The sequence below is a fragment of the Natrix helvetica genome (assembly GCF_964273705.1).
Source record: "Natrix helvetica genome assembly, chromosome: 8".
Classification (NCBI taxonomy): domain Eukaryota; kingdom Metazoa; phylum Chordata; class Lepidosauria; order Squamata; family Natricidae; genus Natrix; species Natrix helvetica.
Window position 1 is genome coordinate 16,656,706 of NC_138559.1, and position 27,332 is coordinate 16,684,037.

At 43.5% G+C, this 27,332-nt stretch overlaps 1 protein-coding gene across 2 annotated transcripts in view; it reads right to left on the reverse strand.

The window, feature by feature from the left end:
• Positions 1 to 23,529, reverse strand: part of AEBP1 (AE binding protein 1) — a 30,347-nt gene extending 6,818 nt beyond the window's left edge. The window contains exons 1-17 of one of the 2 annotated variants that reach the window (XM_081961260.1): positions 22,541 to 23,529; positions 17,278 to 17,691; positions 15,435 to 15,485; positions 14,774 to 14,845; positions 13,855 to 13,926; positions 9,525 to 9,611; positions 8,684 to 8,761; positions 7,422 to 7,478; positions 6,897 to 6,989; positions 6,533 to 6,604; positions 5,463 to 5,572; positions 3,792 to 3,931; positions 2,638 to 2,722; positions 1,835 to 1,979; positions 1,489 to 1,580; positions 1,057 to 1,180; positions 15 to 211 (exon numbers count right to left, since the gene is read on the reverse strand). In XM_081961260.1, the coding sequence (XP_081817386.1) occupies positions 15 to 211; positions 1,057 to 1,180; positions 1,489 to 1,580; positions 1,835 to 1,979; positions 2,638 to 2,722; positions 3,792 to 3,931; positions 5,463 to 5,572; positions 6,533 to 6,604; positions 6,897 to 6,989; positions 7,422 to 7,478; positions 8,684 to 8,761; positions 9,525 to 9,611; positions 13,855 to 13,926; positions 14,774 to 14,845; positions 15,435 to 15,485; positions 17,278 to 17,691; positions 22,541 to 22,802 (2,151 nt within the window). In that variant the 5' untranslated portion in view covers positions 22,803 to 23,529. Of the gene's footprint in view, positions 1 to 14; positions 212 to 1,056; positions 1,181 to 1,488; positions 1,581 to 1,834; positions 1,980 to 2,637; positions 2,723 to 3,791; positions 3,932 to 5,462; positions 5,573 to 6,532; positions 6,605 to 6,896; positions 6,990 to 7,421; positions 7,479 to 8,683; positions 8,765 to 9,524; positions 9,612 to 13,854; positions 13,927 to 14,773; positions 14,846 to 15,434; positions 15,486 to 17,277; positions 17,692 to 22,540 lie in introns of both variants that reach the window. The other variant, XM_081961259.1, reaches the window with a different exon arrangement.
• Between the last annotated feature and the right edge of the window lie 3,803 nt (positions 23,530 to 27,332).

Here is a 27,332-nt window from a genome sequence, read left to right on the forward strand (position 1 = left end):
TGAATCAGACTCACCATTTGGCTGGCAATCTCATAGCCGTCAGGATTGAGGGACGGGACAAGGTGAATGCGGGTTTCTGTCACTAGGTTCCGGATGCGTGGATTCCCATCCTTGAACTCCTTGCATATAAATTGCATCAGCATAAGCAGCAGCTCCCGACCCAACACCTCATTGCCATGAATGCCAGCTGTATAGCGGAATTCTGGCTCTCCTGTAATAATCCAAAGTGGAAAGTTGTTGATACTCCCTTAGAACAGGCAACAAACAGTCCATATTTACATCAATACCCATCGTGCTATTACCTTCCCCTGGAAGCCATGTTATGCAAAAGGCAGGAAGAAAGTAGAGGGCAAAAGAAATTAGAAGCACATTTTATAAGGTAATGAAAATCCACTACTTGATCTATTGATGTTCTTTTCTTTTTATGACCCTGTACTCCCTTTATTTGGAGTGGAGTGAATGGAGCTAAGCGTTTATTGGCTGGATGCCCTTCCTGACACCTATGTAGAGTTCACAGCAGATATTTTCTCTTTGTGTCCTGATAGAGCAGTGGTTCTCAATCTGTGGGTCGGGACCCCTTTGGGGGTCGAACAATCCTTTCACAGGGGTCGCCTAAGGCCATCGGAAAACACATCTTTTCGACGGTCTTAGGAACCTAGACACCAATTTTATGGGTGGGGGTCACCACAACATGAGGAACTGTATTAAAGGGTCGCGGCATTGGGAAGGGTGAGAACCACTGTGATAGAGAAACCTCTGACACTGCCTGGGATTGAACTCTCAGCCTTCTGAGTGGGAGGTGAGTGTGTTCACCTCTAGGGCACCACGCAAAAAAGATCATATAATTGAATGCTATTAGCACTTAACAATCACCCTGCTGATAATAATAAGCAAAACTTGTATGTTGTATCGTGCATGTATGTATGTCTGTTTGATCTGTGGGTGTACCCAGACCCTTCTCTTGAACTAAGACGAGATCTGTGATCCCATCTGCAGAATGTTTTGGGATGCCTGCATCTTTGGGGCCTGGCCTGCTAAAGGCAGTGGGATGCTTACCCAGTTCATGTTCGCCTGGATTGTCGGATATCTCCATAGCGTAGATCTTAAGTCCTCGAACGCTTTTGCCAATATTGTAGATGCGGGTGATGGTAGGACATTCTTCATTCACTACCTTCATAAGCTGCAGGGAAGGAAAACAATGGTACTCCCAGCCAGAGAATTGAAGATAGAGATGGGATTAGAAGTGGGTTCATGGAAGCTTTGGAAGCATTCACATCCTGCAACCGTGCTGAGCTCCATCCAAGGAGAAATCATAGGACATACAATCCATCCCAGACACACCGTTGTGCTCAAGTTGAAATTGAAACTGTAGTGGATATACAGTATTACCTACTACTCTTTACCTCTTTATCTCTAACCTGCCTAAATCCTGTCTTCAAAGCAGCATTTCTTAAAGAGGTAAGATCTTTTTCAACATCCATACTTTACCTGTCTCATATCCTTGTAGTTGTGATGGCGAAAGTCCAGGTTGTCCACTGATCTCATCACTTCGTTTTGCAAACTGTAATAACTGTGGATGCCTGCAAAAAGAGAGGGGGAGAAAGAAGGGAAGGACAGATTAAACATGGCAGGAACTTCAATACCAAATCTTCTCTCTCTGATACCAAACCAACAGCTGCTTATTACCCAGTTAGAATTTTAGCTCCACTTAGACCAGTTTTGTTAGCAGCAGACTAAGACTAGGAGCTTAGTCTTTCCCATCATCTTCCACAAATTACCTTTAAAAAAAAACACTAGAGAAGGGACCAAGGACCCCTCTTTCTTCCATACTTACTGGAGAGGGGACAGCCCAGAACTTCCAATCTCATACAGAGGCTGCCATTCCACGTCAATGGATAGAGCCGAATATAACGAGCCACCTTGGGCTCTGGGAATTCGGTCATCACAGGAGTGTCTCTGTCAACATTTCCATAAAAAAGCTGGAGAAGGGGAAACAGGAAAAGCTTTTTTCTTCCTTTGTTTTTGACAGTCAAAAAGATCCAGCTATTATATAACTATCCTTGAGCCTCTCCTTTTATTTTTCTTCAAGATCTTTCTAATGTACTTTAGCACTTTGGGCATACGCCCATTAAAAGGAGTGTTTTTTTAAAAAAAAAATTCTGCCACGCTTTTAGTTTCAATTGGCGCTCCCTTGAACAATTTTGTAAATAGTTTCGATTGTCCTATGAGCTTGCCCCATCAAGTCTGATCATTTTCTCTGCAGTCCTCTGGAAATTAACCTTGAAATTGATAGACAGATTTGCCAGCAAAGGAATTACCAAAGTGAAGAGTGACTATGGTCCTTAGACTTCCTCAACCCTTTGAATTCAACAGCACAGGTACATTTCCTGGTTAATCAGGATAAAGTTTCTAGTACCCCTGTCACAGCTGACTTTTTCTACTTGGCATCCTTCAGCTTGTTGGGATAAAGAACCTCCATAATTCCCAGCCAGCAGAGTCACTGCCAACTTGGGGAATTGCTGTTTCAGCCCATCTGGACCCTGTCAGATCAGGTGAGGTGTGAATAAAAGAACATTGTTAAAAGATAAATCACTTCACATCAGGCACCAGAAAGATTTTCCAAGATTCAGTACATACCATTTCTTCATAACCATTACTGTACATGAGCCAGTTCTGGCTATCGTTGCTAAAGCCAATGTAGAAAGTGGTGACAAAGTCCTCACTAGGATAGACAAGAGAGAAAGAGAAGACTGATCAGTGTGAGCTAGGAAGCTGATTGGAGGCAACATCAGTGGCCTCGTCTCTCCCCCCACCCCCTTTTAAGAAAACCAGAATTCTAGTCTTGATGAAGAGAATATATGGGAGTGATGCTTGGTAAGGCTTGAGAAGGAATGGAAAGTTTCCCTTCCACCTTCGATTGAGGTGCGGACCGTCACCCCTCCTTGTTAGCATATCTCCAGATAAGAAATAAAACCCGATAACATGTTCTAATGAAAACGAAATTTAATATGAAAACTAAGAAATAAACAAATCTATCTAATTGTTACATTTTGGCAAGAGCAATTGTCGTCCACCTTCTTGGCAGACGAACAGAAGAACAGAAGTCTCTGGAATGTGTGATGTATTAAGAAACGTGTTAAGAAGCATGCGCAGTAAATCATTGCTGATAAGGGCCTATGACCCGCGCAGTACATCTTCAGCACAGCTAGCAAACAATTAACGCAGTGACAAGGCTGGGAGATGGTCTAGAAAACTTCCACTTATCAGGAACTGGAATGCCCCACTATAGTAATAAGTATACAATAAACAATTATAATTTTTACTTAATACTGTACCCATCGTATAGAATTCATTTTCTTCCTTAGTTGCAGAATTTTAGACCAATGCAGAGATCCAACACAGAGCAAGCAATATATTGTGATCCACTTTTCCCCATCTACATCCCTTTATTTCATCCATTCAACTGATCCTCCAAGATCCCACACCAGTGGTAGGTTCCTACCAGTTTGGACCAGTTTGGCTGAACTGGTAGTAGCTTGGCGGCCTGGGTGGCTGGAACTGGCAGCGACCCAGGCCTGCCACGCTCCCCGCACTGGTGGCACCATAGGTTGCCGCTTATCTTGGTTTTTTTTGCTTCTGCGCACGCACAGAGCAATTTTAGTTGTACTGTGCATACATGCGCAGCGTGGATCAAGCGCGCACGGCGTGTCCCTGAACAAACTGGCAGTAGTCTCTGCTGGAACCCACCCCTGCTCCACACCTATAGCAGGCTTGCCCAGACCCTCACATACTGGAGCAGAGAATCTCGGCCTTGGGTGATGACTCCTGTGAATTTGGTAATTCGTCTTGTATCCACCTGGATCCACTGTATGCTACTGTCATCTTCTGCACACCATGCGCCATCAAAATAATCATTCTCATTGGATCCAGCCTGGAAGGGGAAAAACGTAATAAGGAAAGCACAGAAATACATCTTTAAATCAGCATTGAAATGATTTAATGCAGACAAAGTATGCAAATTGTTGGACTTTCTGGAAAAAAAGATGTGCTTTAACAGCTTAAAAGATTAACCAGAGTTGGAAGGGACGTTGTCGGTCATCTAGTTCAACCCCACACTCAAGCAGGAAACCCTACCCCACTTCTGACAGATGGCAGTCCAGTCACTTCTTGAAAGCCTCCTGTGATGAAGTTCTCACAACCTCTGAAGGCAACTTCTGTTCCATGGGTTGATTGTTCTCATTGTCAGAAAAATTCTCCTTATAATGGATTATAATATATACAGTGTAATATATTAGATTATAGGTATAATGGTTATGATGGATGGAAACTGATCAAGGAGAGATTCAAACTAGAAATAGGGAGAACTTTTCTGACAGAACAATCAACCCATGGAACAGAAGTTGCCTCCGGAAGTTGTGGGAGCTTCATCACTGGAAGCTTTAAAGAAGAGACTAGACTGTTATTTGTCAGAAATGGCGTAGGGTCTCCTGCTTGGGGGGGAGGGGGGGCTGGACTAGATGACCTACAAGGTCCCATCCAACTCTGTTAATCTGTTAAAATTGAATCTCTCCTTGTTCAGATTCCATCCATTATTCCTTGTCTGGCTTTCATGTGCCTTGGAAAATAGCTTGATTTCTTCCTGTTTGTGGCAGCCCCTCAAATATTGGAAGACTGCTATCATGTCTCCCCTGGTCCTTCTCTTCACTAGACTAGCCATGCCCAGTTCCTGCAACTGTTTATCGTATGTTCCCTCCAGTCTCCTAATCATCTTTATTGCTCTCCTCTGCACTCTTTCTGGAGTCTCAACAAATCCATCTGATGGTGATGCTACCTATCCCACTTTTTTCTAGCTTATCAAGAAGTATGTTGTGGTCTACTTTGTCGAACGCCTTGCTGAAGTCAACATACACAGTATTTCACTGATCCACTAATTTAGTCACTGTGTTGAATGAAGCGGGTAATTGCCAATACACAGAATTTCTGGGAGTTCAGCAGCAAATAAATGTAAATTATTGATGGTCACCCAATCAGCTAGATGTTTAAACTAGTTTTGACATTTTGTCCACCTATTTACCCCTTCCCAAGGATCTAGGGCAGATGTTGTTTAAAAATATTTAATAATATCATTGAAGGATGCAAGCTGTTCCTAGTAGAACTGCCTTTTGCAATTGACTGATGATGATTTTGTCAATGCCGATGATGTTCAAGTGGTGCTCTAAAGGCTTTGGAATTGCAACCAAAGATAGTACTAGTGGTATCTTCTGCCATAGATATTCTACTTCTACTTCTTCTGCCATAGGTATTCTACTTCTATTCTACTTCTATTTTGTGATTTTTCTCCATTATTTCTCTTCTGCTTTCTCCAGGTTTTACAATGTCTACAATTCAGACTTTTAATTTATATACTAATATTATTTCAGAGACATAGATTTACTACATGAGATATCAATTCCAAGGAATACCTGCATATTGAGACGACCACGATGAGCTCCTAAACCATGTCGCAGCATGGAAGAAGACAAGATCTGATCATCCTCAATTCGATGAGATTCCATTCCAATGGGAGGGCATTCTGAAAATCCAAAGACATGGGCAGGTCACATTTGTAGGCACTTTGATAAGCAGCTGCTGCATCAGTTGTCCAAAGAAACTCTAAGAGCAACACTTTAGAACATTTATAAGCTAAAGACCTTCAATGGCAAAATACAGAATGGTTAGTGTTGTTGCCCAGCAGGATCCGGTTGAGCTGCTGATGGACTCGGATAGCAAAGAACCATATGAGTCTCCCCTGGACGATGTGGAGGACCCTATGCAGGGTTCAGACTCAGAGCAGGGACCAGAGAGGCTGGTTGGCCACCAGGAGGCACTTGAGGCATGGAGCAGTGCGGAAGATCAAAGGGAGTTTGTCCCTGATGCTAGATTGAGAAGGGCTGAGAAATGGAAGCAGTAACTCTGTAGGCAGACTCACAGAAGATGATTAAGCACAGGTGGTTGTGGATTGGCCCCTCCCAAGATATTATAGGTGAGGTGTTGGGAGGGGACATTTGCAGGAAACAACAGTTCGAATTAGTAGTTAAGAAAATCTATCTGTGTATTCTAGCCGTGTCTGTTCGTTTGGACTATCTGCGTGGCTTCATTTGACTTATCTGGGTTGCTGCAGAGCTACTCTATTGAACATGAGTTGTCTGGGCCCTCAGCCAAAGGATTCGTTATCTCAGTAATCAAGCAGTGGCAGACAGCCAAGCCTGTGTTCTGCTTTATTCACAGGCGTGGTGTGTGTGTGTGTCAGAACAGGTTAGTATTTAACAAATAGGTACCATCGGTTGCATTGATGCATCTCTTACTCCTATGTACAGATAGTTCTTATCTTACAACCAGAGCTTTTGGGCCCTCTTATACTAAACAGAATCAAGGTGAGGTTACTTCGAGTCTCTTTCTTACACTTCCTTCTTTCCCAGGATTGAGATACTCATTTCTCATTTATTTTTTCTTAACGGGGCTTCTACCAACTCTTGCACTCCTTTACACTTACTTATTTTCTCTTCTGGAGTCCACACATTGTCATCAGTTTCCCATTTTTTTCCTCCTGTTTTCTTTGGCTTCCCTGCATGCAAGGAAGAGGCAAAGAAGAAGTTATTCAAGTAGGAAAGAAAGCAACCAAGCAAATAAAAGATAGTAATTGAGAAATGGATGCATGGAGGGGAGGCCCTGGATAGATTAATGTTAGAGGTATCTTTCTCCCATCTTCGGAAGTCCATGATGCTAAGCTCACTTGTAGAAGCTGCTTGTAAGAGCCTAACCACCAATTACTCTGCCTGAATATGACACCAAAGCAAATAATCTTTAAATTGCAAGCTCAAGAAAATGCTTCTCTCTTCTTTCTGAAGCTTACCCACCTGTCTCCTTGCTTTTGTCCTCTGCCCATTTGCTCTCCTCTGTCTCACCCTCCTCTTCCTCCTTGCTACTGCCTCCTCCTTTCTTAGGCTTCTCTGATCCAGAGCAAAGACAAAAAGCGTTAATATTGGGCATTGAGATTCCCAACAGTGCAGATTCATTCTTTCTCGAGTTCTTGTTTGTTGGGGCAAATGTTCAAATAAGGAAGGTAAGTAAAGCAGTCTGATGGAAGCGCAAAGCCAAAGTGGTGGCTTACAGTTGATGGAGAAGTGATGATCATGCAACTGTGCTAATTCATAGAAGACATTATTGGGGCAGAGTTGCAGGGATGCCAATGTTGACTCCCTTCCTTGCTTGAAATCAGATAGGTTGGGAACTCAACTTGGGATCTGCCACATCTCGGGGGTCAACCAGTTCATCCAATTCACATTCCTTCCTAACAACAATCCCCTTCCTGCAGGCTCAGACCAACCCAGTTTCCATGTCCTCATTTGGTTTGAGTTTCTCCTCCTCTATCTCCATCTCACCTTCATCTGTTTCGCTGGGGATTTTTTTGGGCTCCTGGGGAGGCAGACCATAATCCACTACAGGGAGAAATGAAATCAGAAAGGCAGTTAAAAGAGCATTCAGGGTCTCCATAGTTTCACCATCCTTTCAAACTGAGCCATTACTTCATGAATAGATATATTCACAGATATTTTTTTCAACATGGATTTTTTTCAGCATGATTCAAAGCTGTCTCCATAGCTTAGATGTTCTCCAGAAATATGCACTTTCCAGAACTCCTAGCCAACATGTTAGGGACTTTTGGAATGAGACGTTTCAACATATTTGTACACTATTATTTTGGATAAGGCTGATCTACAGTAAAGATAATCACATCTGAACTTGGCCATTTCAGAAACTTATGTATATTATTGTGTATTTCTGAGAAGGCAGGAAAAACGTGGAGCAAATAAATACTCCACTATATAATCATTAATTTAATTTTTCTTCAAAACCTAAAAGGTTAAGTTGTCCAGGCCTTTCTCAAAGCCATCAGTTTATTCCATGACCAAGTAGCACAGCCCAGTATGAATGCAGAAGTTTAAAGTCTATACTGTAGTCACCTGACTATGGAGAAGGTGAAGAATATTGCCTTCTTCCACTCCATGATCTCAGCAAAATCAGTTACAGAGGGAATTTTTGCCAGCAGGGAAAGAAATAACACAACATTCTCTCTTGCAATTGCTCAGCTCTTCCATATTAATAGTTTCATAATAAACAAAGAAGTGTACATAAAAGAAAATTCTTGGACCCCTTTCCAACTGGAGGTTCAAGAATACCAAAATGGATGTGCGTTTCTTGAAGACCAAGTTGACCCTTCAGATTTATCTCTTCTGACAAAGGTCCACTGTAAACTTGCTGTGTTGGGAAGTCTACTGGTGTACATTAAAGCAACATCAGGACCCATTCCTAGCTGAAAGGGGGCAGTCAACTGAGGAATGGCTCTGCATTGTTTCATCTATGCCATTCTTCCTCAACCTGGATGTGGCTCATGGGCAAAGATTAGCTGGGAAGAAGAAAATTATAGCCCCACAAATCAGTCAAGCACCAAGAGGGAGAATTCTGCTCCAAGCCACATGCTTGCCTAAGAACTTCAGTGATTGCTCAGGAACAAACATGAGAGGAGTTGCAAAAGAACCTATGTGAAGGGGACTCATCTTGAGAGAAAGACATGAATCATCAGAATAATTCTGATTCTTCTTCTTTTATGACTCTTCCATAAAAGATATGAAATAGCACATACCATCTTCATAATCTGGCAGCTGTAACCCTCCATCATAGTGACTCTCAAAAGGAGGGGTGGGAGGTTCCATCACTCTCTCTGCTGAACAAAACAGAAACAGTAGTTGGATTTCAAAGAGGCAACAACTCTTTGGTTAAAGGTCCCTTGGAAGAAGGCTGTCACCATCCAGCTTGAATAAAAGTCCAGGATTGTTTTCGTTGATGAAAAACCTACTGGTTTATTGAATAAATAACATGATATTTCTGAGGTAAAACTAACTCTGCATTTACCTAGCAGTAGTTCATAATATTAAACAATGCATTTCCCAATCCAACCTCCAGGATCCCAAACAGAGTACGTAAACAAGTTCCCTTATTATGGGAGCCTTCTGCCTTTCTCTTCACATCTTGTTAATATGTCCTTGAAAGGTTTCCACATTTTCACAAGCTTCTGTGGGACTGCAGGAGTCTCATTTCCCCAACTAACCCATTTATAATCAACACCTCCCCCACTTTCTATAACGACAAGGAGAAACACCTCCTTGCCTGCCCCTGTCTCTCAACCTCCTTGTATTTTCGAACCTTCTGGTAAGATGATAGGGAGCCCAAGGACTAGCAATAGCAATAGGACTTAGACTTATATACCACTTTACAGTGCTTTACAGCTCTATCTAAGGGGTTTAGAGAGTCAACCAATTGCCCCCAACAATCTGGGTCCTGATTTTACTGAACTCAGAAGGATGGAAGGCTAAGTTCACCTTGAACTTGGTAGGATTTGAACTGCCAAATTGCAGCCAGCCGGCAGGCAGCAGAAGCAGACTGCGGTACTGCACTCTAACCACTGTGCCACTGAGACTACCTACTTGGTTTCTCTTCTGGTTCCAGCCTAGGTCTCTCAGGTTTCCTTTGCGATGGTTTTTTGGTTTTTTTCTCACGCCGGACATATTGATCTGTACAAAGAAAAAGGATACTGTGAGATTGCAAGGAAGGAGATTCCATCCATCCATGCATTTCACCCCAGATTCTATTTTGTCTTCTTAAAGCTATGGAAGGTCTCAGCTGTTTGTTTATTTATTTGTATCCTGCCTTTATTATTTTTTTGATAAATAAAGGGGGCAAACATATCCAAACACAGCTTCCTTCCCCCTATTTTCCTCATAACAATCATCTTGTGCAGTGGGCTGGGCTGAATGACTAACTCAAGATCACCCAGCTCCCTTTCATGTCTAAGATGGAACTAGAACTCATAGTCTCCTATGTCAGCTGGCTTTCATGGCTAAGGCAGGATTTGAACTCACAGTCTCTTGCTTTCTAGCCTGGTGCCTTGAACACTAGACCAAACTGGCTCTCTCAGTTAGCGAGAGGGGACTGTTACATTGGATAAAATGAACCAGTGGTCTATCAGATCCGATGTCATAATTTGGGAGTCCTTCAGACACAGAGACCTCAGCATGCAGAACCTCTTGGAGATTGGAAATCAAGGAGCATGACTTGAAGGAATCCAGACTGGGGAAGGTAGTCATATCCAATAAGACAGACTTTTGATGGTTAAATTGACCAGAGTGTTTTTGAGGTCTTATTGCAACAGATTTAAAGCCAACTGTCATGCTTGCACAACATGGGAAAGTCAAGAACGGAGCCAGACATTTTGGGCTCGGAACAATTGCAAATTGCAGCTATCAAAGCTGCAGAGAATCTAGTTTTTTTTCCAAATTCATCAATTGCAACTATTCAGAGTCACCTGAATTACGAGATGGGCAGAAAATAAAATAAGAGAATGATTGTGAATCCATTCGGGAGCCCAGCACAACTCCAGCAAAATCTTGCTTGCAACTGCATCACTTCACTTCGCCCCCTTTTTGACAGGAATGCTTGGAATAGCCCACTTTTGTCCACTCAGTCCTGGAGGGCCAGGGAAATGTGCAAAACAAGGGGGAGGGAAGCTGAAATTACAGGAAGTGCCAATGAGAAATGAGAAATATATAAAGTCGCAATTGTCTAACTTTATGGACATAAATGGAGAGCTGAAAACATTCAAGTCCTGCGGCTTCCTAGTTCAGTGCCCGGCATAAAATAAGAAAATGCTTTTCCAGCCAAGCCTGATGCCTGGTAGCTCTGCATTTGTTTTGGCAAAATCTCTCTCTCCTGTCAAACATTATTCAGAAAATGCTGAGCATTTTCCACTCATGTAGGCCAAAATAAAGCCAGAGCACATGCAGCGGAAATGAAGGGTAAGTCTGAAGGATGGGGGGGAGGGAAGATTTCTGTGGTGCTGAACTGCTTCCTTCTATGAACGTTGGCACAAATCTAAGCCACATTCGAGGCACAAGTATTTTTTTTTGTAGTATTGTAAGCATGATGATGATGATAATAATAATAATAATTATTATTATTATTACGCATCCATCATTTCTGCCACCCTGCACAAAATGGGCAGACTGTTTCACAGCAGACATCAAGCCAGGAACCAACCGCCTTCATTTCCAACTCACAGCATGGCGCTAAAATAGTTTTTCTGCAGCTCTGAAATGTTCTCTTTCTCTTTTTCTCCAATGCCTAAATGCGAGAAACAGTTTTCTTCTGAAAAGTGGATTGCGAGTTTCCAACACACATGTCTGAGGGGCAGAGAAACAGGCAACATAGGGCTCCCTTTATCCTTTACCAAAAATTCAGCACCAGTGGACTCTTGATAGAAGATGATCATAAAAAGGCAGTCTAGATTCTCACATAAAGAGCAGGACAGAACAGACCTGCTTGGTCCAGTGAGGTGAGGCATAGATAACCAGCAAAAGCACTTAGACTTATATACCGCTTTGCAGTGCTTTTACAGCCCTCTCTAAATGGTTTACAGAGTCAGCATATTGCCCCCAACATGGAGAATATGGGTAGCCCTTGACTTTTAACCATTAATTTAGCAACTGTTGAAGTTACAATAGCACTGGAAAAAGTTATTTATGACTGGTCCTTGCACTTATGAGTGTTACAACTTCTCCAGGATCACATGGATATGTCTAGTTTAATAGAAAGAAGGATTAGGGGAGACATGATAGCAGTATTCCAATATCTCGGGGTTGCCACAAAGAAGAGGGAGTCAAACTATTTTCCAAGGCACCTGAAGGTAGAACAAGAAGCAACAGATGGCAACTAATCAAGGAGAGAAGCAACTTAGAACTGAGGAGAAACTTCCTGAACAATTCATCAGTGGAACAGAATTTGCCTCCAGAAGTTGTGAATGCCCCAAGACTGGAAGTCTTTAAGAAGATGTTGGATAGCCGTTTGTTTGAAATGGTATAGGGTTTCCTGCCTAGGCAGGGGGTTGAACTAGAAGACCTCCAAGGTCCCTTCCAACTCTGCTATTGTATTGTATTGTACATGATCCAAATTCAGGTGCTTGAAACCAGCACGTATTTATGACTTTGCAGCATCCCAGCATAATGTGATTGCTGCTTGCACCATTTTCAGGCAGCTTAAAATCAATGGGAGAAGTTGGATTCCCTTAACAATTGTGTGAGTCCCTTAACAACTGCGTTGATTCGCTTAGGTGTGGCAAAAATGGTCATAAAAGTGGGTGCGACTCATATAAGAACTGTCTTGCTTAGCAATGGAAATTCTGGCCCTAATTGCCATCATAAATTGAGGACTACCTGGAGATATTATAGAGTAATGTTTCTCTATGTTGTCTAGGGAATTCTGGGAATTGAAGTCCACATGTCTTAAAGTTGCTAAGGTTGGGAAATATTGATGTAGAGCAAAGTTCAAAATATATGAAATGCAGGTATGTAACCTGCAAAAACGATCAGAACTGGGGCCTCCTTTGGAGGGCAATTAGATCACCCAAAGATTGTCCTATAGCAAAAACCATTGAAGTGGCAGAGCCTAGCAGACCAAGTCATAAAAATGACTGGCCATGCCCACCCAAAAAGGCAACTTCTGATGAATCCATCAGAGGATCACTTCCTAACCTTAACCCAGAAAGATTCCAAAGTCCCACTAAACCAAGCAATGAGATATTAGTTCTGTGGTCTAGTCAGGTTCTCTAGAAGCAGGGAGATGTCTACGGAGATTCTCAGCCATCCATGGTTCTCCCAAACGTGCTTCTTCAAGAGGCAACTGACTGAACTGAACTGAAGAAGCTTCTTGGATGAGAAGCAAAACGTGTTCTAGGAAAAACAAAGAAAGCCCAGTTGCCACTTGAAAAAACACCTTTGGGACAGAAGTAGAGAACCAAGGTGGCTCTGGTTAGAGTGCAGTACTGCAGTCTACTTCTTCTGACTGCTGGCTGCCTGCAATTTGGCAGTTCAAATCCCACCAAGCTCAAGGTTGACTCAGCCTTCCATCCTTCCGAGGTGGGGAAAATGAGGACCCAGATTGTTGGGGACAAGAGGCTGACTCTGTAGACCGCTTAGAGAGAGCTGTAGAAGCACTGTGAAGCAGTATATAATGGTAAGTGTTATTGCTATTGCTATTTCTGGAACCCTACAGTACTAATTCAGCATAGCCTCCCCCCAATATCAACCAATGCTTAGCTCCCAAATTCCTAGCCATCATAGCTAATATAGTTAGGATTCTGCGAGCTGGAAATCCCCACATCTGGAAAGCACTAGATGGGGGAAGGCTGACATGACTGATCAGCATGACCTCTCCAGGATATGATGAATCTTTTCCACTCATGGAGATGCTGGAAATTAAACCCAAGATCAGTTGCATAAACATATTTGTTCTACCACTCAGCCAAAAGGCTAAACTCTAAGTAGAGGCTCTCCATAAATGCATTCCATATCAAAGCCAAGCATGGATTCTGCAAATTTGAATTAACTTTGCTGGTCACAGGGCATCAAAAAAGGTTTCAAGGACACTCTGACCATGGAAATGTCATTAATCTTTCACATTACCTTTTTTTTGGGTCACAAGAAAGATCACCAGATGTTTCTACACAAGCCAAGAAGCTGTGTGGCTAGGAAGACTAGGAAATTTTTGGCCATAGAAAATAATTAAGAGTATGGGAACATCTGTTCAGAGGTCCTGAATTGTATACAACAACATCCGATCATGTCTGAATCAAAGAAACACAAAGACTCTGCTATCCTGAAGCCATGAACCCTTGCTACTCCTCCACCCACCATAGGAGATGGCTATTCCCCAAGAAAGAGTGTGATCCTTGGATAGGGTAAGTGAACAAGAATGGCACCGTACAATCATCGTAGTCCTCACGCTCAATCTGTTCATTGTAGTCCAGTGTTGGAGGCTCTTGTTCTACAGGAAATTCTACGGAACAAATAAGAAGCACAGACATTTCCTGAGTTTGGGGGCTGTATCCAAGACACTAAGCCTTTTGAAGGCAAGGGTTAGTTAAAAAGAGAATAGGTTTGATTCACTGCAACCATCCTTTCCCAGCTGGTGCCCTCCTTCCAGGATAGATCTCAATTTCCTCCATTCTCTGCGAGGAAGGACGAAATATGTAAGACATATGTAAGATGCATTAAGTGGTCTTCCATGCAGCGATCTATCAGAGGTCTTATATTTTTAGCTCTTTCAAAACCTCTTGCAAATGTTTTCACTACAACTTGTCAAGACACTTCAACGGCAAGTTGGATCGAGAAAGCTTAACTTCTTCCCAAAGTGATAGAGCACAAAAGCACAGGAAAGGAAGAACACAAATGACAGTCGGTCTCTCACACCAGCTCTGCTTCAGTAAAATAACAGCCACTTCTATTCCATGCATCACATTAACTATAGCAGATAGTTCTGGCTGGCCCTCAAATTCTTTGGAAATCCTGTTTCCAGCATGCTGGCTTTTTGCGTAGATGACAGCAGTTACATTCCACTCCATAAGAAAATTTATAGTGAAGGTCTGGCCAGATGTGGAACCAGGAATGCATCTATGCAGAATTTTCTAGGATAGCTAAGAAAACCTGATCTAATCCCATGGTGGGATTCAGGAGTGCCCTAAGGCATATACTGGTCTCTGGGTTTAGAGGAGAAGCTAAGGTGTTTGTTTGCAAGAGGAGTGAAGAACTATCTTCCTTAATCCACTTTGTGGTCTTGACAACATGATTTAAAGACAGCAAGAGGTGTGAGAAACAGCCAACTTTGGGAATTAATGTCTGTTTACCTGGCTGACCTTCCCGATCTTTGTCACCTGTGGGGGTCTCCGGTGGCTCCGTTGGCGATTCATAGACATCAGCTGAACAAAAAGCACAATCAAATTAACAGGGATGTAAACCCATACGTACCTCCATAAAGGATCCATTTGGTTCTTGCTCTGTATATACAACCCTCTGATCTATTGTTATTTTATTGTTTTAGGGGTAACCCACAATCTGCACGCTACAGATCCACCCAAAGCTTCTCGCTTGCCACTGAATTCACTCAGGGCAATTTGTTGTTAAATCCAGTGCTTCAATTTTAATGCATTTTAATGCTTGAAAACCCATTAAAATGGGAACATCACCTTCTGGATTAAATTTCATCCTTTTCTAGCATGGTCTTATCTACTATAACCCATCAGCACATCTGTCAGTCCCCAGTATTGTTGTTACCTTGAATTTAATCATCCTTGCCCTGTTCATATGAAATCTCTTTGGCTTCTTTCTTTCAGGATGTCTCTAAATTATGCAACTTCCTGATGAATATAATATTTTGTCCTAATCAACTGTATTCGTGCCTTTTCCCTTTTTCTAAAGTTTACACTCCTTTCTCGCATAGTCTTAGAAGCAGCCCTTAAATACCTATTAAGATGTTATTACTATACCCCGTAATCTGATTATACTTACTGTGAAACCTGGATGGATCTTGTTTCTCAATTATCTTCTCAGGATAGAGAGCTGTAGGATAAAACAGATGGAGTCAAAGATGAGAACTCTTTTTTCACATCACACTAAGCCTTGATTGTTTGGCTGTTTTGTTTTTTAATGTGACCAACTAACCCAGAAGCATTGCTCTAAGGTTTAGTGTGATGTGTGATACAAGGCAATGAGTGTGTTTGCACAAAGCACTAAACCCAGATTTTTTTTAAAAAAAACCTATGGGCTGCTGAACAAGCTAGCAATCATTTGGGGTCAATCTTGCAGATCAACAAAATAATGACTGGTTGTTTGTCCAATTTGGGTCTGAGGATGATAATTTTACAGTGTGATGTTCCTGTAGGGCAGCGTTGGCGAACCTTTTTTGGCTCGCGTGCCACAAGTGGGGGGAGCGCAGGGGGGGGTCGTGTGCGGGCGTGCCGCACCCAAAATGCAATGCGCGACACCCCCAGTGCGTATGCATGCACAACGCGCGACCCCCCCCCCAATTTTTACATGCTTTTTTCGCCCTCCCCAGGCTCCAGAGGCTTTATAGGAGCCTGGGGAGGGCGAAAAGAGCCTCCCCGCCCCCCCCGGAGGCCCTCCGGAGGCTTCAGGGACCGTTCGGAGGCTTCCCTGAAGCCTTCAGAATGCTTAAAACAACCCTCCAAGCAAACCGGAAGTGACTTCCGGGTTGCTCGGAGAGTCGTTTTAAGTGCTCCGAAGGCATCAGGGAAGCCTCCGGATGGTCCCTAAAGCCTTTGGAACGCTTAAAACGACCATCCGAGCAAACCGGAAACTTCCAATTTGCTCAGAGGGTTGTTTTAAGCATTCCGAAGGCTTCAGGGAAGACTCCGGATAGTCCCTGAAGCCTCCGGAGGCCCTCTGGGAGGGCGAGGGAGGCTCTTTTCGCCCTCCCCAGGCTCCTATAAAGCCTCTGGAGCCTGGGGAGGGCGAAAAATGCCTTTTAAAAAGGTGAACTCAGCTGGCCAGCGCGTGCATGTGTGCTGGCCAGCTGACAGGGCAGCGCCTCGCCTGCCCTGACAAATGGCTCCACGTGCCACCTGTGGCACGCGTGCCATAGGTTCGCCATCACTGCTGTAGGGTAAGCTCAGTTTGGAGGTAGAAGAGCAAAGACTGAAAATTGCTAGGAGGGGACAAGTAACTAACCAAAGAGAATTTTAAAAGGAAATTAAGAAGCAAAAGAGAGTACTGGGAAGATCTTATGTGACTAAACTGGCATGTCTCACGATAAACTGTGTTTTAACTCTTTAGAAATACTTCTGAAACAGAATAACAGAGTTGGAAGGGACCTTGAAGGTCATCTAGTCCAACTCTCTGTTCAAGCGGGAGACCCTGGATCTATACCATTCCAGGCGAGGGGCTACCCAGGCTCTTAAAAGCCTCCAGTGAAGGAGCAACCGCAACTTCTGAAGGGAAGCCATTCCATTGGTTAACTGTTCTCACTGCTAGAAAAATTTTCCTTAGTTCTAGCCTGCCTGTCTTTGGGATTTAAACAACTTAGAGAACAGATAGCACTGAAAAGTGGTGCTTCTTGGCTATGTCTGGGAGAAAGTTTCTGCCTGGACCTTTGCTTCCAAAATGCCCAATCACAACTTACGACTGGTGACCTTCTCTAGGGATTCCCAATAAGCATCTTTGCCCCAGGATGCTTTTCTCTTAAGAAGTAAGCGAGGGATGAGAAAGTAGCTTTAAAAAACAGGAAACAGAGTAAGTCTGGGTTCATACATCGTCTTGACCTTATGTGCAGACGAAGTCACTGTGTGGTGAAGACAAGAGGTTGTAGGATGGATGAGCAAAGCCCTGGACTTACATTCGCCCCCTTCTTCATTGACTCGGGGGAGGTCGTCTTCTCGTCCGTAGGGAAAGAGATAATGGGGTGAATCTGGCAATCCGTAGCCATCTTCAACTCCAGTTGGGTGTGGGATCAGTGGTGTTTCTGGAAAGTGATACCTCTCTTCTTCTGGTGGAACCGGAGGAGATGGGCTTTCCACCTTCTTTCCTGCTCCTGGTTTCTTGGTGGTTTTGGGACGCTTCTCCTTAGGTTTCTTGGTAGCTTTGGGACGCTTCTCCTTTGGCTTTTTGGTGGGTTTGGGAGGCTTCTCCTTTTTGGGAGGCTTCGGCTTTGGGGAGCTCCTGGGTGGTTTTTCCTTTAGCTTTTTTGTGGGTTTAGGTGGCTTCTCCTTCTTCCCTTTCTTGGGCTTCTCTGTCACCCTCTCCTGTGTTACTTTGGGAGAGAGAAGATGGTTAGTGCTCTACATTTCTAAATAAAATCCAAGACTTGGAGAATTTATTACACCGGACACATACTAACTCTTATTCAACCAAATTCTATAAAACAACCTGGCATTTATGGTATACCAAAAGCAGAAGTGTTGCCCTGCTGGCAGGCTGTCTCAGAAGCCATAATTCTCGTATCTCCTGACATCTCTCTCTCCTTCTGCGGGAAGGTACCAAGTCCATGACTAAAGCAAGGTCAGGAATCTGCAGAAGATTCGAACAAGATCTAGCTGTCTAATCTCTTCCTTCTGTATCCAAGCTACAAAAGAAATCAAGGTTGGAAACTCTACTGTATCCAGAACCAAACCAGGATGGAGAATGGCAAAGAACAGCAAAGAGTTCTTTGGGGCCATTGTCCCTAAGAAAAGATCTGCTTCCAATTCCAACTGTCCCAGATGTGATATCTTTTCCCCCAGATCCAGACTTCATGGGCAAGTCCTACGTGCCAGTCCTACGTGCCAAGCTAAGCAACTACAGTTGAGATTCATCAGCAATAATCCACATGGAGCTGTCTAGCTAGTGCATGACTCCCGCAGGGCAGAAGGCAAGCAAAACTATCGGCTACGAGAGATGAAATGGATGGGAAAAAATTAGGAATGCAGTAAAATCACTCGAATGCATCATCAGGAAGGATGTTTCCAAGAACCGATTGGACTTCCTCCAGCTGATTAGAGCTATTTGAGAAGCCTCACTTGAAAGCTCCCCACACATTCGCAACTAAGATAATTTCTGCGTAATGAGGAAAACTGTGTAGACGATCAGATCAGCGACATGGTACAAGCGCCTCTTCTGCTGCCAAAGCACAGACTCAACAGCCAAAGCACACAGCTCCCACAAAATTATCTCCATTAGCAGAAAGCATCACGGCAAGTCAGTGCTCCCACTAAAGGCCTTGTTTGGCAGGCAAACTTTGACACCCCCTGAAAAACAACAGATGCTTGAAGAAAGTACAGAAAAAGCAGTTTAAGTCTTAAAACAGATGAAATGTCTTTTTAAAGGAAGAAGGCCTTTTAAGTTCTTGTCTTGCCTTCATGGAAAACAGGGGGAAAGGGGTTTCATCTCGAATTAGGTACAGGTAGTCCTTGACGTATGACCACAATTGAGCCCAACATTTCAGTTACTAAGTGAGAGGGTGGTTAAGTGAATCTCACCCCATTTTGTCATCGTTCTTGCCACCGTTGTTAAGTGACTCATGCAGCTGTTAAGTTAGCTACTTGGTTGTTAAGTGAATCAGGCTTCCCCGCTGTCTTTGCAACCTAAGAAGGTTTGTAAGAGGGGCATCACATGGCTCTGGGACATAGCAACCGTCATAAATAAGAACCAGTTGCTAAGCATCCGAATTCTGATCATGCAGCCATGGGGGATGCTGCAACGGTCGTTAAGTATGAAAACCGGTCATCCTTTTTTTTTCAGTGACATTGTAACTTTGAACAGTCAACTAAACGAATGGCTGTAAGTTGAGGACTACTTATATATGATACAACTCACTGTATTTTCAGTTCCTCCTAACTCATGACGTCTGATCTCAGACTTCCAGAGCATTGTTCACACTTGGCCTAAAGTGGAACCAAAGATCTCCTATTAAGAAGCTGCATAATTGGGGATGAGGTGGACCCAAATATCATTGTCGACTCAGTCTCACTTTATGACCTTGAATTGATCGATACCACTGAACATCCTGCCTCATAGGGTTGTCATGCAGATAACATGCCTTCTCCAGTCATAAAGACAGGGTAGAAACTATATGGAAAAAAAAATTAAAGCAGGAAGAAAGATTATCCTCAACGTATGACCGCAATTGAGCCCAAATGTATGTTGCTAAGTGAGAAATGTGTTAAGTGAGTTTTGCCCTATTTAATGACTTTTCTCACATTTTTTAAGTGAATCCCTGCAATTGTCAGAATTGTAACGTGGTTAAGTGACTCTGTCTTCCCCATTGACTTTGCTTGTCAGAAGATTGCAAAAGGTGATCGCCTTGGGACACAGCAATGGTCATAAAGGTGGGTCAGTTGTCAAGCATCTGAATGTAAATCACGTGACCATGGGGATGCTGTAACAGTCATAAATGTGAAAAATGATCATCCGTCACTTTTTTTCAGTGCCGTTGTAACTTTGAACCCTCACTAAACGAACTGTTATAAATCAAGGATTGCCTATAAATTGCCTTTTGCCTCTTGGAAGAATGGAAGGTGAAATGGGTAATAAATGAATATAATGTACTTATGTTTTGCAATAACGCAATAAAGCAAATTTTTGAAGAATGCGAAATAACATAGGCTTTTATCTAGCGACTGGGAACAGGGTTCTGATTCTGGCAGGATAGCTCCCGTTGGAGAAAAAAATGGAACTGTCAGCCAGATTCCACAAAGGAAATTTAACTAGCTAAAATCCATTCATCAACTTTCCTTGTCAAAGGGTTCTGCTCCTGTCCTAACTGCAGGCAAGAACTTGCAACGACTTGCATCAAAGGGAACAATCAGCCAGTTTAATGAGGATCAGATAAATAGTGCAGGGGTTTCTTGCCAATACAGATGCAAGAATTAAATCTGTACCTCTACACAACTACACATAGGGAGATACCTTGGGATAGAGACTACCCTTGGAGTCATGTCTCTAGCTAAACATTTCCTCCCACAAAGTTGCAGGTGCACAATGTGGTAACCCTGTTGGGAAAAAAAAGCTCATCTAACTTCAAACAATGTCTGGATGGAAGCTGCCTGAAGACCTAACCAATCTCGCTAAATTATGGTTTTACCAAGCGACTAGTATAGATCTATTTCGAGCTAATTTTGAGCTAATCTCATATATATATGAGAAAATATAGATTCAGGTCACAAATGCATCCATCTATATATCCTTCAATGCATCTACAATTCTACACATTTCTTTAAGAACAAACAAGGGAGCTGCTTTTTTCTGTCCTGAGTTGGGAATGTGGTTCCATGTGGTGAAGAATTAATAAATGCTAATATACTACTAGTCATAAAACTTTATATGAGTAATAAGGAATAACTATAAAAGGAGCGGCAGCTGTTCCATAAATATATGCTTTAAAAAGAAAGGAAAGATCACATATTGGCATGAACCACCTGCCTCCTGGGAGACTTCTTGCTGGTTTCTGGGCTTTTAAGGGAAGAGGTTGAAAAAGAAATTGAACAGGAGCAGCTCTCTTGAGTAGATGTGATAGGACAGTTAACTGCATAGTTTGCTGATTTCTCAGCCAAGTGCATGAAGTGGAAAGGGGGGGGGGGAACTGCATCTACAAACATCCCATTCACAATTCCTGCCTTTTTCCTAATAATAAGCAGTAACAATTTTATAACAGCCTCAGTTTTCATGAACTTCCTTAGATGAATTTCTAACTCCAATTGGCAACTAAGGACAGCAAATGAACCCAACAGGAAGAATGGACAATGACTTCACTCCTAAAATTAGAAGTAGACTTTTTGCCTTTCAATAACTCAATTTTCTCTCCATAGGTAGATCAGCCAATGGAGGACAATGGACACTTGTTCATAAGAACTTCTAACACAATAAGTCTTTAGGATGCAAGAAAGCTATTTTGCTGTATCCCCGGATGTTACAAAGGCTGGTGTTCCTTGAGACTTCTCCAACAAAATGTTGAGTCAAAAGATCCTGAGCCTAAAACTTTCTAGCAACCATGAAGGGCACCTAGATTCATTTATTTTCATTTATTCATTTCAGGTCTTCTTATCCTGTCTTCCTTTGGGGAGCTCAATAGGACACCTAAGAGTCTGTCTCATTTTTAGGAAATAGATTGGATTGAGATATGGTAGCCAGTTCAGAGTTAGAGTCAAGGGTTTCCCAGATTGTAACCCAGCATCTTCAACAGAAGCCCTGAATTCCTAGATAACAGTAACATAGCACTCCTGGATTGGGACGGAGAAGGCATGAAACACAAAACTTTCCTAATAAAATATTAGCACATCCAACTTTCAGCATCTTCCACTTAATAAGGGAGCTTTGATTATCTTAATTTACTGTCACTGTATTTAGGGCAAGAGAAGGCTGTGACACAAAACTTTCTTTACTTTCACCATTTGATACTGTTGTGGAAAGTTTAAAATTCTTCATGCATCACGCTACAAAATTTAAATGTGGTTTGCTGACTATGAGAGAATTGGCCGGGTTCACATATCATGCAAAACACAGGAAACAGGGATACTTTGGCTCTCCAGATGTTGGATTAGAACGCCAACTATCCCAAGTCAGCAAAAAGAGATGCCGTGTGATGCATTTCACAGCCTCCAGAAGGCCACAAGTTTTCCATGCCTGGATTAAAACGACAACATTGAGCTCAGAAGCTGCGGTGGCTGGATTCCCACAGCAGATCAAGATCAAGTCAATCAAAATAGATTATGACTTAATAAAGGAACCCGTCTGTAAAGTCAAGCCACTGATCAACTGCATCTAATCAAAGGTTGCCAGGTCCAGGGGGCAAAAAGTAGATAGCAGCAACATAACTCTTTGTTACCACTATAGATTTTTGCAGCCCAGATAGATGGGAAGCCTAATCTAATCCACAGTACTCTGAACAGGAGTTATCTCCTGGCTGCAAGTCTTTCCTATCATTTCTCTATCCAAATGAAAATTTAGGATTCACTTCAGGTAGAACAAGCAACATTTCTCCAGCTTGTTTAAGTTTAAGATCAGAATTCCAGCTGGGGAATTCTGAGAGTTGAAGTCCACACGTTTTACATTTGCCAAGGATGAGAAATACTGATTGTAGAGGAGGTCTCCGACCAATGAGATAGGATGACATATGGGGGTCTCACCTTCTTCAACCTCAGTTGGAGCTTTCCCTCTTTCGGCAGGATTCAGATTTCCTTGATTTTCAGGAAGCTCCTCACCAACAGCCACCTTCCCTGTTTCTGGCCCTTCGGAGTCCTCATCCACCTCTCCCAGGAAGCCTTTCAAGAATTCCTCAATCTCATGGTCGGTCAACACAGACTGGGGTTCCACAGGACTGGGGTTCCAGAGACACAGGATTCCCACCAGCAGGGAAAGGAGCAAGGGGGAGCCATGGCCTTTCATCATGCAAGATGCAGATGGAGTGCAACGGAGGCCAAGGAAGAAGGGAAGACGACGGATACTTCCAGATGATCTGCTATCTGTTTTTCTGGTATAGGAAGTGTCTTCTTCCTAGAAGCCACAGCTGAGTGGGGAAGGGGCTAGAGGCAGCCTTGGACCGGAGGGAAGAAGAGAAGCACCAGCCCCAAAATAGGGTCCAGACTCCAGGCACTGACTTGCAGAAGGGAACGCGAGGGAGGACGAGTCGACCAGAAGAACGAGGGAAAGCAGAAGAAATGCAGGATTCTCCTCCTCCCACCTCGCCCTTGAGCTCCAACCGAGCGGCTTCGGGGTTGCAGAGCTCAGCGGGCGGACGGTGGGACTTGCCAGCAGTTCGCGCCGTCCCGTCTCGTGCGGCTGCTTCTAACGGAGCCCAGGGGAGGAGGGCAAGCCGGAGCGGCGAGAAAGCACCGTGCCGCTTCCTCCCTCGCCCGTCCCTTCGAGGTGCCCCTTCCCCGCAGCCTCCGGCCAGTCCTTTCGCCCCGGGAGGTCTTCGGTCCTGCAGCGGCAGATGGGAACGGGGGACGCCGCCGTTCTTGCCCCGAGCTTGGGTCCCGCTGCTCTTGGAGATCAAATGCGGGGTGGGGACGAAGGGACCGGGGAGGGAGGGAGAGAGGGAGTTGCTGGCAGCCGCGGGGAGCCTCCAGATCCAGTTCGAGCAAACGTCGCCGCCGGTCTCCTCCCCTAACTGCGGTCGGTCCCCCCACCCCCGATCCCATCCCAGCGAAGGGTGGGTCCCGGGCTGCTTCGCCACGTGTAGCCAGCACAGTTCAACGCCACTCCTGCGTTGCTGGCTGGGGCTGCGCGGTGGGTTTCCTCCTCTGCCCCCCCCCAAAGGCGCCGAGGAAGGGAGGGGGGTCGCTTAATTCGCGGGGGGGGGGAGGAGGGGTCTGCGCCCGATGCCTGGCATCGCTTGAAGGAGCGGTGTTTTCTTTCCTGGGGAGAGGGGGGGGGTTATGTGATTGGGAGTGCCACATAAATGAAGGATGGAGGAAGGCCGAGGCAAGCAAGAATCTCCCTGCTTAGCCTTAGCCCCATGGAGCCAATCTGAAGCTTCTAAAGAGCAGGGGGGATCGAACCAGCGGTGGGGAGAAAGCATTAAGAAACTGCCATGTATCAAATGAGGGCATATGTCAACCTAGCAGATAATTAGGTCATGTCTGGCTTACCCATTATTTTCCATGCCCCTGAACTGTTGCTCAAATTGGCAGCAATCCTGTTCCGTGCAGAGGGCCTCTTTATCTGTTTGCTCAATCTCCTCTCTACAGAGGCTTTCTTCACCTCTTTTCACTGGCTATAGCTTCTCCTCGAGTTACAACCACAATTGGGAGCAGACTTTCTGTGGCTAAGCAGGGTGTTGTTAAGTGAGTCATGCCTGGTTTCATGGTCGTTAAGCAAATCACTATAGTTGTTAAGCGAATCTGGCTTCCCCGCCCCCTCCCCATTCACTTTGCTTGTCGGAAGCCAACTGAGAAGGTCACAAATGGGGATCAAAGAAGCCTGGGGACGCTGCAACTATCTTAAATACACGCTGGTTGGCCAAGTGCCCAAATTCTGATCACATGACTGGGGATGCTACAAGGGTTGTAAGTGTGAGGACCAATTGTAAGTCACTTTTTCGGTGCTGTGGTAGCTTTGAACGATCACTAAACGAATAGCTGCAAGTGAAGAGCTACCTGAACTGGTCATGGAACCTGTGGGTCTCTCTGGGTCAAAGATGAGCTTTGCCACTGAGTGGTGAACACTTTGGGATTCAGATATTGCTGCAAACTCTCAGGACCAGAATAGCATATATTTTTCAACTGAGCATCTGGACGGACCTCAGGCATTCTTTTGTGCTTCCCCAGAGTCCTCTTGACGGCTTCAGATCCATTACATTGAAGTATTGTGCAACAGGCGCTGTGTCCTTCCAAGAAGAAACTGGCCACAACGCTATGATTGTGGCGTCCTCGGTGCTATACTTTTCCATCGCACACTTGCAAAGACTTTGCTTTGCTGTGCATTTTTGCCACATTGCAGACCACAGGCAGCCATTTATATTGCACACAGCCTCATTAACGGCCTCAGCCTCAAAAGAGTGGGCGACTCACTCTTAAGGTTCCATGACTCGCCATGGCTGGGCTGTAGCCACAGCCAAGAGAACGTCACTCAATAGATTCTGGATCATGAAAAGAAAAAGTTCCAACATGGTTAGCAGATCATAGCTAACAATGATCCGACTGACTTTAAAACTACATCTTGCATTGTAGCAGAAAGGCAAAATCATTGCAAGGATTTCCCAGGCATCCTTCAACCCTTGTTCCTTATTGGACTTCCAAAGTCATGTTTGGAAGAGAAAGCTTCTCTGAGATAGCTACGGGGGAAACTGAAGCAGAAATGTATTGGGCAGTTAATGAGATAAACATTCTTCTCTGCCTATAACGTGCACCCATTCTAGACTCTGCCATTTTAGCAAAGAGAAGGACTTTGGTAAAGAGGATCTGGACTTGTGATGAGCGAGGAAAAAGCCTATTTCTCTGAAATGGTACATGGCGTTCTACTTGAGCAGGGGATTGGACTAGAAGACCTCCAAGGTCCCATCCAATTCTATTATTCTGTTTTATGTTATTCTGCTGGAGAACAAAAAGCAGAGTAAATAGTAGGGGCTAGAGAGACCAACCATCTAACATCTAGGCTTACATCTTAGATTGAACTGTAGTTTGCTTTAACCCCACTTGTTGAACAAGCTATAGTAGTCACTTTCAAGTAGAGGCTGTGGCATTATCATTTACATTCATCATAGCTTCATAACTGAATGCTAAGCCAAAACAAGTCACATTGGGATTAATAAGTTGTGTGAAATAATGAACTACTTTGTCAGGTTCCCTGTTGGAAGATTCAAGGAAAGCTTCAGAATGTAAGTCTACGGAGATTCTTAGTCATCCAGGTCAGGGTTGTCCCAGAGATGCTTTTTTCAAAAGGCAATTGGACTTTCTTTGTTTTTCTTAAAGGCATTTCACTTCAGTTCAGAACTGAGGAAGTTTCTTGGATTGGAAGCGAAACATCTTCAAAGGAAAAACAAAGAAAGTCCAGTTGCCTTTTGAAAAAAAAGCATCTCTGGGAGTTCAGAATGAAATAACAAAAAAAGAGACAAGGAATCGAAGGCTATGAAATGTAGAAACAGAAGTCAGAAAATACGATGAGAAGAGGAAAAGACTATTGGACGTTGAGATGACTTTTGGACTCTTGACAGTTTACAATCTCTCTCATCACAGAAGAAACGATTTTTTTATTGCTTTTGAAAACGCACACAACCAAAACAATGTAACTTGAATCTAAGCAAAGAAGAATAGGAATACTGTCCACTGTTTTGCAGTTTTGAATGACATTTGGATCCATTTATACTGACATCATGAAAGTCATTAAATGGAGCCAGCCGCAGTTATAAATTGGAAGGAAATACAATGGCATGACAACATTAATCATGGGATGCAATGCCTTTTATCTGCGTATGCATTGGTCTACCAGACATTTTTTAATGTAGGGGTAATCTCCTTGGATCGCTGACATAATTTCTTGTGACTTGTACTAATCCTTTGCAAATGGTGCTGGGCATGGTTTTGTTTATGTACAAAACTTTAGTGCCATATTAATGAGAAGAATATCCTGCTAGATTAGGTTTAAGATCCACTGCATCTAGCATCAGGCTTCAACAGGGGCCTGCTGCATGAATCTGAAGATAACAGCAATGGTTTCCCCCTCATTAGAACCACCACATAATAGCAATAGACTTATGTACCACTTTACAGCACTATCTAAGCAGTTTACAAAGTCAGCATATTGGGTCCTCATTTTTACCCACCTTGGAAGGATGGAAGGCTGAGTCAACCTTGAGCAGGTGAGAATCGAACCGCCGAACTGCTGGCAGTTGGCAGAATTAGCCTGCAATACTGTGTTCTAACCACTGCCCCACCGTGGCTCTGGAATAAATAAAATTTTTTTACCACTTTAGGCAAAAACTCTCTTAATTCTCTTACTTTCTCATTCTCTCATAGCAAAACCAACAATCCATCAACTAAATAGCAGCATTCAATTTCTTTTCATGATAATCTTCTCAGATAGTCAACTCAAATTGCTTTATGGGAGGATAGCCAACATATAGCCAGTTCTGTGAACACCCGTGAATGGACTAATTTTCCTCTTAGAGTTATGTTGTGGCTGAAGTATATTTTTAATAGGCCAAAACTGACATATCCATGAAGTCGTACAGTCAAAGGAGCCTCCTTGTTTGAAATGCACAATTACTGTAGGTGATGAAGAGAAGCAAGCAAGCAATTGCTATTAACAGCTGGATTGGGGGACCTTCCTCACAGAAGTCTTTCAAAACAATTTCCTTATAATCAAGAACAGAAGGAACAGCTACTTTTAAGCAGCCAAGTGGAATGGAGGTGAAACCCACCTCCATTCCACTTGGCTGCTTAAAAGCCTCAAAATATTAAAACACAGACCTGAGTTTTG